At 34.1% G+C, this 9,996-nt stretch overlaps 1 protein-coding gene across 1 annotated transcript; it reads left to right on the forward strand.

Moving 5' to 3' along the window:
- Window positions 1–975: 975 nt before the first annotated feature.
- LOC145291257 (uncharacterized) lies at window positions 976–9,786 on the forward strand. Its single transcript, XM_080136868.1, has 2 exons — window positions 976–1,707; window positions 5,957–9,786. Exons 1-2 carry the CDS (start codon window positions 1,022–1,024, stop codon window positions 6,009–6,011), a joined length of 741 nt encoding a protein of 246 aa, XP_079992994.1. The 5' UTR covers window positions 976–1,021; the 3' UTR covers window positions 6,012–9,786.
- The last annotated feature ends 210 nt before the right edge of the window (window positions 9,787–9,996 follow it).

The following is a 9,996-nucleotide window of genomic DNA, read 5'->3' on the forward strand; positions in this document are numbered from 1 at the left end:
TCTTTTACTTTTGAAACCATGACCCTATAAATAAGTTTACGCCCGGACTAAAGCTGGTCGCCCCTTCCGCTAGTGTAAAGTAAAATGCAACAATCGTTTACCTTTTTAATTCAATACAATAAATGAAAAGTGACGGTGATTAAGTGGTTTCATGAAAATATGGGTATACTAGGATCGAATCCACTTCATCCCATAGAAGAAGTTTCACTTAGCATGTGGACAACTTTCATGGGGGTTCTCCCATACGTTCCCGATTTCGTTTTAGAAAGAATTCTAATTAGAAAGATATCGGGGTAACTAATACCAACGATATGATCGCCGGATTCATATGAAATGAAGGAATAAAGTAATATAAATCAAATTAATACCGAGATAGAAAGGTGCAAATCTATACCCCCCCCCCAAAAAAAAAATGATGTACGTACTGGTTATGGAAAGAAAATATCGTATACCAGGAATCACGTAAATTGATGTAGATTTATTTTATAAAGAAAATCATTTTTAACCGATTCATTGGAATTCGTAGGCATTACAAAATGTACAAAGCTTATTCTAAACTAGCTTTGTTGAACCAGATTTAAACGTGTTTACAATGGTTTTCTAAAATCTTGCAAGATCGAATTTCTGTCATTATCCTCCTTGTCTTTCAAACTATTTGCAAACATCACCGAGAGAGTGTCGGTCGTCATTTAGTCATAATTCTTTCTTTATTAAAAGAACTTTATCAATTTACGCAATTATACCTGTACGAAATTACCCTTCTTTCATGGGTATGTAGACTCTAAATATTTTCTTTACTGGAATTTTTTTTTTTTTTTTTTCCTGACATAAATATGGACTTGCGCCAATTAGTCTTTGATATGTAGGAAATATGAAATATATCCCCTTGTTTAGTAAAATGGGTTAGAACCATGACTGTTCAATGTTCTGTTCCAAATAACAAAGGAAAGTATAAAATATTCCATAGAACATTGGTAGTACTATGTAATTTGACAGTGAACGTTTTCATCCAATATCGATAATGACCGAAATGGGTTTTAAAAATTGTATATTTTGTCTATTTCTAATTTTTATTTGTGAAAGCTCATCTTACAATCATTTGTTCGATAATAATGCTGATCCAAAAGAATCCTGTTTTCCTGAGCCCAAAGCTAAAACGGCAATGCAATCGGTTATTCACGATTCCATAGACAATCCTGACGACCTTTCAACGAGAAACTCTGAGCAAATACTAGGTAGGTTCCCAAGATCGGAGGAATCTGCCAGCACATTTGAAGAGACAAATGATGCAAGCCCAGATGAAGTAAAACGCCCACATTTGGGATCTTTTTTCGATTATCATTCAAACTCGAAAACTGTCGTCATAGTCATTATCTGCGGATTACTTTCCTTCTGTCTGATATACAGCATCTGCAGATGTCTTGACCGTCAACGAAATATGAACGAAAATGAAGCCGAGAGTTCATCAAACGATCTTGTAACTGAAGATTTAGACAGTTTGCATAATACGTCTATCGGAAATGCCATTACAACACGAAGGCATCGTCTAATGCAATTTTTCCGTAATCCGATCTTAACCCTCACGAGAAATTACGATTTGAACGTCTCTACTTTAAATGTAACGAATCTCTCCTTCTCCACGAATTCCGAAGAGGAACAATCCTCCAATCCCCGTAGTGAAGCCTCTAGTCTTTTTAAATATGACTCGTAAGTCTCCAACGTCTGTTCTTTTTCTGTTACCGCACGTTTTTCTTGATAGAACCAAATTTCGTCCTCCATTAAATGAAATTCATTATCTGAGGCATTCAAGGTCTGGGTCGATTTGGTGCCTACTTCTGCAACATCACTCACACGAGCATTAACGAATACAACTGATCTCCTTATTGTCTGTAAATCTGTATAAGTTTTATTCATTGAACTATTTTAATTTTTTCGCTTAAATATTTAACTAATTCCATAGTCAAAACCATAAAATAGCAATGAATTATAATTTATAAAATGAGCAGAAGCCCCCCCCCCGAAACTTGCGGCTCTTAATCGATTTATCCTTCTAATGTCTCCGCTCATATACAGGCTAATTTGTTGTTTTAATTTTCTTTATTTTATTTTAATTTATTTTTTTTTGATAACTTAAATATTCACGAACATTCTATGTTCTATTGCTGTAACCCTTCCATCTAATTTTAAATATAAATTACCTCTTTCGTGCATATATGCCTTCGTAAGTCTTGTACTGTATAGGTCTCCATGTCACATTTGATTAAACACCCTGCAAACCTATTTTCGTGTAAAAACATTTCTTTGAAACCAGCCCCTCCTAAAAATCCTATTACAAAACGGCCAAAATGACCCCCCCCCCCATGAAAAAAAAACCCGGCGTGAACACCTCCCTAAACATATACGAATACCATCTGCAAAATGGTTGATTTTGCCATTTTCAGAAATTATCGTTTGTGAATCGGCACCGTCGCGAATTAATCGTCGAAAGTCAATATTTTAAATTCTGAAGTGATTTCTCTATTTGCACAATTTTTCTTCCATCTTTAACCCCAGGGATTGTAATGAGTTAGTAAAAAGAACCTGTAACTTTTAAACAAAATTCGTTCTTAACTCTAAAATATTTTTATACTTGCTGGGATTTTAGGTAGAAATAAAATCTGTTTTAATTGCTAAAATATTAAGTACTGCTTTCCGTATTTTTTTTTTACTTTAGTACACGATTTTGGAAATAAATCGCTAGAAAATTCCGTTAAATATGTTCGCGGGGATGATTTTCCATGGAAATAACGATATTTAAACTTTTAAGTTCTACCTATTTAACAATCTTGTTCACTCGTTTTGCTATACGACTAAACTAGCGTATTCAAAGTTAATTTGGCTATTGTCTCTAACGGGGGTCAAGCATGGGAACGGAAGCCACGCATAGACCAAGTTAAAAACAATTTATCACTTGTGCAGTTTTTACAAATCGATGGTTAAATGTGTAATTTAACGTCCACTTTCTATTGGAAAGTGTCCTTTATAAAATACAAATGTCAACTGTTCTCCCGCGATTGATTAGAAGAGTACGGAGAAAAGATTCTAAAAAATGACATTTTTAGACACAAATTTATCGCTTGTGTGAATCGCTCAGAAATCTGAACTTTCCCTTCCTACTTTCTATGAATCCTGCAACGCAGGGAATGTCAAAAATAGTTATTAAAACGAAACGTCGCTTTCTTATCGGAATAATAATGCAAGGCGTCTATAGCACATATTTGTGTGTGGTATTTTAATTTATATACACACAATTTGTGTGCTATTGTGTGGCAATAAAATGGTTATTTTGGTTGAGTTAATAAATATTAAGCGAGTTCGCTGTATTTACCCATTTGATTAGTGAATTTTTATGTATTGTGCGGAATTTCAGAAAATTCCGTTTCCTACATAAACTTACTGCTAATTTAATATATCTAGAAATTTTGTTTTCTAACCTTTTAACGAGTTAAACATAGAAAAGACGAGATGGTAATTAGTTTCTTTTTAAGCTTTTTAAGAATAGAGAATTTTCCCCAGAAAGGGGGAGGACCAATTTCCAAGCCTTTCCTACATAATTCTCGTTTGCTGTTAATATTGGAAATGACATGGATGCTCATTTATTTCAGCACTTGCGTATGTACAGATAATTTTAATTTCAGTCGACATAAGTGTTTGTACTCCTGCTGTTGACTAGTTTCATAGCATTTAATATAAATGGCTGATTTTAATTGGTAACTTTGGTGCTACTGCAGAGTGATCCGCTATTTTTTATATATCGTATTTCCAGGTTTAATTAATTTTTTTTTTATTCAATTGTAAGGTTAAAGTACAGAATATGTACAAAACACCCCATCCCCATGTTAAGAATGGCTTTTTAAATAACCTTATTTCAGCACGGATCACTCTCTGCATGAGTACCATAACTTTTACTATTTCAAATGGGAAACGCTAATACATTTAGCCTTTTAATTTGGGAGATGTTTTAAATCTTTAAAAACACAAATGGCAATCGTACACCAAGGGTGGTGTATAACTATTAACATCTTTGTTTGGCTGAATAACGTGTACATAATTATGTCGGCAAATTAAAATGCAATGTTTCAACTTCGTTACATATTTCTATTACCGTTGAGCTTGTGAAAAATTCTGTCATTGCTTGGAGTTATTTAATTTAAAATCTTTCTATTTGGCGATAGCTCAAACGGTCGGGAAAGCGACCAGAACGCTAGATGTTTCCTTTTCGATTCTAGCTGATGGCAGGCAAGAAATTTTTACTTGAAATCGATACTGTATAATAAGTGCAATATATCCAACCGGGAATTAGCTCTGTAATATTAAATACGAATTCTGCATAAATTAAAATATATTTACGCGTATTTTCCGACCGGACAAGGTCCGACGCCCCCATCTCGTCTACATCTGATGTTAAAGGGTTAACTCGATCAATGCAGTCTTTCCTCATCAGACGATGGAACCAACGAATAATAGACAAATTCTAAATGCGATTTGTAAGCATAACATTTCAATCTTTAGGTCACACTTGCCTTTGCATTTAAAAATCCTAGAACCCTTTTAAGTAGGTCCTTGAGACGTTTGCCAACAAAAATAAAATATTTAAGACTTTGTGATTCTGTGATATTTCCCCGTTTATTTTAATATTTTCCTTCTCCGCCATATGCATTTTTTTTTTTTTTTTTTTTGTTTAAATTAAATCGCAATTTTTCATCTATTTTCTTCTGAGCAAGGAACGAAGCCCGGTTAGCTAGACTTTTCGAATTTACATCCATTTTAATTGGTCTTTTCTTAGTGTGTGGGGCAATAGAATGTTCGAAGGTCTTCTTAGCGGAGAAGACCCTTAAGTCTCCAGGTAGTCCAATTCTTTTAATAGTTTTTACATTAGATTATTTTCTCACTCTGCTTATAGAAAAGTCGATGTGTTCTCATTCCAAAATTTTCTCACAGCAATTTTCTATCTACAGGTACACTATCTTCTATAAAATAATGCTGTTTGATTTGGCGAATCTCTGATCTTGGTAACGTGCAGAAAAGTATATGTAATTTGATTGCTTTTCCTCGCTTTTTATTTGTTGCATATTCTATCGTGATACAATTGGTCTGACTTTTCGATCTGTACTATTGTCCCGTGTTCTTCGAAATTGTCTGACGTTTCTGTACTTTGCGTGCGACTAATGTCGACACTTTTCCACCTTCGAAGCAGCGGCACATGGGAACCACAGTTGATTAAAAGTAGTGAACTTTCGCCGTCGACTCAACTCCATCTAAACGTCATAGATGTATTAGTACTTTTAAGTGGGACCTACAACCTCATTGATCGATTTTTGACTCCCAATACAGAATTCAATCATGAATTGACGTAATTCTAAGAGCTTCTGTTAAGTTAGTATTCGAGGAAATGCTTTGACCGAACAGGATAGCCTATAAAACTTCATGATTATCATTAAAATTTACATTCTTACATTATAAAATGCAGCGTTATATATTACATCTAATGCATAAAAGGCTGTATGTCTCCATATTTTCAAATCGATCTATCAATCGGCGCTTGGAGCATCCAATAATTTTTTTTTGTATTCTTTTATGGGTCTTTAGCCGGGGAAAAAGTATTTAAGGCGTCAAATGGATGAAATCAGTTTTTACATTCATCTTAGTTGATTTTCTATCAGTTAATATGCGTGTAACGTTGGTACAGTGGTAACGTCACCAGCTTTGAATGCTAGTTTTTCTTTAGGTTTTGATTCTAAGCATATGCCACCAAAATACTGTTTAACTTTTAAAACCACGACTCTATTATATACGAGATCTGGACAAATTAAAATATCATAGCGTATTTTAAGCGTAATATATTTAAGCTAGTAGTTAATATTGAAATTTTATTTTTAGTTGTAAATAATTTACACAATCCTTTTTTATTTCATAGGGACGATGACCTACCAGAGCTGGAATCTTCGAATTCATCCAAGGAATCTTGCTGAGAAATGGAGTTGGACGAGGGCTCCTAAATCCAGATAAATCAAGTGCAACTGGATTAAAACAGAAATAGAACTATTCACTACATAATTCGATTAATTACTTTTTTACCAGAAACTATTAAAAGTAAAGATTCTAGGGATCTTTTTTTTCTTATTTTAAAAAGTTCATCCAAAGTATTTGTGTGTTCAAAGGCCCAACGAGTCAAGTGTACTCAACTACAGAAACTTGTGGTTATTAGATGTAATTTGATACATTTTCGTTTGTAAATCTTTTAAAAATTATCTAGTAAATTACAAAATAGCCATAAATTGGTAAAAAAAAAAATGAAAACCACAAATTTACGGCAAATGCACCAGTTTTCAATTCTTTAACGACAGTTACCGCGTTAAAAGCTTTCTCTGTTCGTGTGTATCATTGACACACGAAAACATGGCGGCCGAGTTAATGTCTTAACTTTGGTTAACCTAAATAAGTGTTGCTTTAGGACATGTTTAGTAGGGTGTTCCACTCTGTCTTAAATGCATTGGTATAAGACATAATTTAATTTGATCTTACTAGCTTTTTGGCATGAAGTTAGGCCATCATTTCAGACGCCATGTTGGTTTCGTTTGTCGTTAAGGCACAGGAATAATGTATTAAAAATCCAAGGTTCTACGTACTGTAAATATATGGGTCGATATAGAATTTATACAGTTTAATATAAACTGTTCTTTTTTTTTATTTGCGAGTTCTTGGCTATTAATTACGTATCCAGATTATTCACTTTAATAATCATGCATTATAACTTTAAAGAATTTTGGTAGCTATACTTTTTTCGCCGAGGATCGGATTCTGCAGAGGATCACTCCAAAATAATCACTTTTATACTCTTTTAATCGTTTTGTTTTCAATTATTCGTAACCGATTTTTTTAAAGTTTACTTTTATTTCGAAAATAGTTAGACAAATTTTCCAAATCTAACCTTTACAGAAACATGGCTTTTAGTTTTAAACAGTCCGCAGACTAAAAATGTACTAATCGTTTAAATATACTGTATTTTTCGATCATGAATCAAACGGATTATATTCCCTGAAATGAATAAATTTAGAATGTACCACGTAATGATGCAAATCGATTTTATCTGATTTTACAAAATTAAATATTACGAAAGTACATTCGCACGTGTATATACTTAAATGTGCATGGCAACGTTGACATATACGCAGGAAATTGGTAAAGGTATGCACTCGCATTTCACGTAAACATGCTGTGTAAGAAACTAACGCGACATATGATTGGACGTGATAGTTTGAACGGACAAAATTGAATTCAAAATCAATTATAAACTCTGAGACCAAGAATCTCAAAGTTCTGTAGCAACGGAATATTATATGCCGCTAGCAGAAAAAAGATGTCTACAATATATATATATATATATATATATATATATATATATATATATATATTATATTTTTTAAATTATGAGGGGACTCACCCTTAGCAAGACTGTCGGAATAAAAATCACCGAAAAAAAATATCGCCCGCCATACTCCAATTTTAGTAATCCCTTCTATACAAATATATTGAAAAAATTAAATAACAAAAAATACTGATTCACCCCCCCCTCTAAACATTAGTAACAATCACAATAAATCGTTTTAAATAGTCTTGAAGATTTTTCTATCTACAGATATGTAAGTCGACATATATAAAGAGGGTGTATACCCTATAATTCACTTGGTGAATTTACGTATAAAAATTTATATTCCCACAGGAGAAAAAAGGCTACGAGATATGGTCTTTGAAAATTTCAATTATATCCTATTTTGATGAAATTACGATTATATATATATATATATATAATCACACACACATCTTACTCCGACGTTGTCCCAAATTTATACATTAACCTCTGTGCGATACATTAACCTAAGCTAAGTGACGCCTCGGGACAGAACCTTTTAATATATCGGTAATGTATATATAATTTTTATGATATTCAAGCTATACTAATTGAGTTGCCAAAAGGTCAGGTTTTACTAAGTATATGTGCGATCGAAACTGGGGATGAGAGCAGTTAAACAAAGTAATGTGATAAGAACAGTGAAAATGTACATAGCGATCCTAATTCAATCTTTTGTAACGGTCTTATATACAAATATCAGCGATTAGAAATAAGTTAAATATCGAAATAAACGAATAACTAATTAAAGATTGAAAAATGTTTGTGGCGTTGGCACCTTTTGTACTTATCCATGGAATAATATGCTTTCCCTAACATGTCAGAAAATATAGTTTGAATTAAAACAATGCTACAAATGGAATCGCTAATAAAATTATCTTCGCCAATCTAATATTTGGTAGAAATAAATTGAGAGCAACGTCTGGTGTTCCTCAACTACTGTTATATTAGTGTTATATGGGAATACTTCATTGCTAGTTTCATAAGAATGTTATTTGGATTTATGCGGGGATTGAAACCCATTTGCTGGGTTTGAAAAGTGTTGTTACTTTTCGTAAGACAGGAAAGTTAGATAAACAAGTATACCTAACAAAGGTGAATCCTCCAATTTGTATCTTTGGTTACATGAAGTTGATGACATAATGATAGTTTGAGAGAAACGTAGAAATAAGTCAAGGGTTATCACTTAAAAGTGGTCGACAGTCGTTATTCAGGAAGAGAGAGATGGTCCACTGACTGAAATGGCTCCGAGAACAGGAGACTATCGGAAAATGTCTGTAGTAAAAATTGTAAGACCAGTGTGCACTTTTACAATAGGGGAAACATCGATTAATAAAGCTGATCGAAGTATAACTAAGATTTCGGGTAGTACGCATCTTAATTTGCGGCGTTTTGCTAATTTTTTTTACCTTGTCACCTCCTAACTAGGCACACTGCAACTTTGATGTAGGGGCTACTAGCAGGGACAAAAGTTTCTGGCATACTATGCTACTCAATACGTCTGGTCCCGTTACACTAGAACTTGCATGTCATTACAGTTGGGGGAAACAGGAACCCGGAAGGGAATTTCTGAAGTCTAGCAGTTCTCGGAAATGAAACAATTAATATTACATTTAAGGACCACGTACTGTGTGGGTGTGGGACTTGGCTGCTTGTCGGGGTTTTCGAGGTGATACAAGGGCTTGAAGTTTGTCGGACCATCCACCATATATTTGTAAAACAGGCGAAAGATGCCAAATTCCATAAATAGGGACAAAGGTTGACTTAGATGACAGATCAGGATCTATCAGGTTGGCGACTCTTTTAACCTTGTCGAGGAATGAGGCCAGTAGCAGACGGACTAGCCCAAACGTGACTATATATATACATACACTCTATACAATTGGCGTAAGTGGTGGCAGAAGTAACTTACTAGCATGGTAGACACAGCAGCTTTGACAATGCTCTTAATGTATCTGTTCTAACATATGTCTCTTGTGAATGTTAAGAAGTTTGAATGAAGTACTTTCAGGTAATGTATCTTAAGTCATAACTATTGGTGGTTGAGAAGATTTCTGGTAATTAAAAGAAATGAGATTAGTCCTGGCAGCATTGAACATTACCATTTTTTTACCCCCTCCCCCATTCAACTTTAGACTGGATTGCTTCCTCTAGGGTTTCCGTCGTTGCCTTTGGTATGTATTCATTCGTTTTCCCCACGTGCCTATCAGTGTGGTGTCGTCAGCAAATATACCCATCTCAGTATATTTTATCAAGGAGGTCATTTATGAATATCATAAAGGCCAAAGGTCAACCCCCTCCCCTCAGGTACACCCGCATTTATATCATATTGTTTAGACGTACGGCCATCATTATGGACTCGAATATTTTGGCGAAAAGAGAGAGAAGGCTAATAGGGCGATAATTTAATGGGCCAGAATTCTTGTCACAAGTACGACAGAAGCCGTTTTCAAACTTTTCTAAGGATCAGCCAAATCAAGATCAGCCACGATAGATAAGGTATGTTTCTCCACTAAATAATGTAACCACTCCTTAAAGAGAACTGT

This window comes from Euprymna scolopes, chromosome 12 (genome assembly GCF_053919585.1).
Source record: "Euprymna scolopes isolate OS-2025 chromosome 12, ASM5391958v1, whole genome shotgun sequence".
In the NCBI taxonomy this organism is placed as follows: Eukaryota; Metazoa; Mollusca; class Cephalopoda; order Sepiida; family Sepiolidae; genus Euprymna; species Euprymna scolopes.

Excerpts from the sequence above, each read along its gene's own strand:
- LOC145291257 (XM_080136868.1), top strand. The coding sequence starts at position 1,022 with ATGACCGAAATGGGTTTTAAAAATTGTATATTTTGTCTATTTCTAATT. Across the intron at positions 1,708-5,956 it reads AGTCTTTTTAAATATGACTC|GGACGATGACCTACCAGAGC; the intron begins GTAAGTCTCCAA and ends TTTATTTCATAG.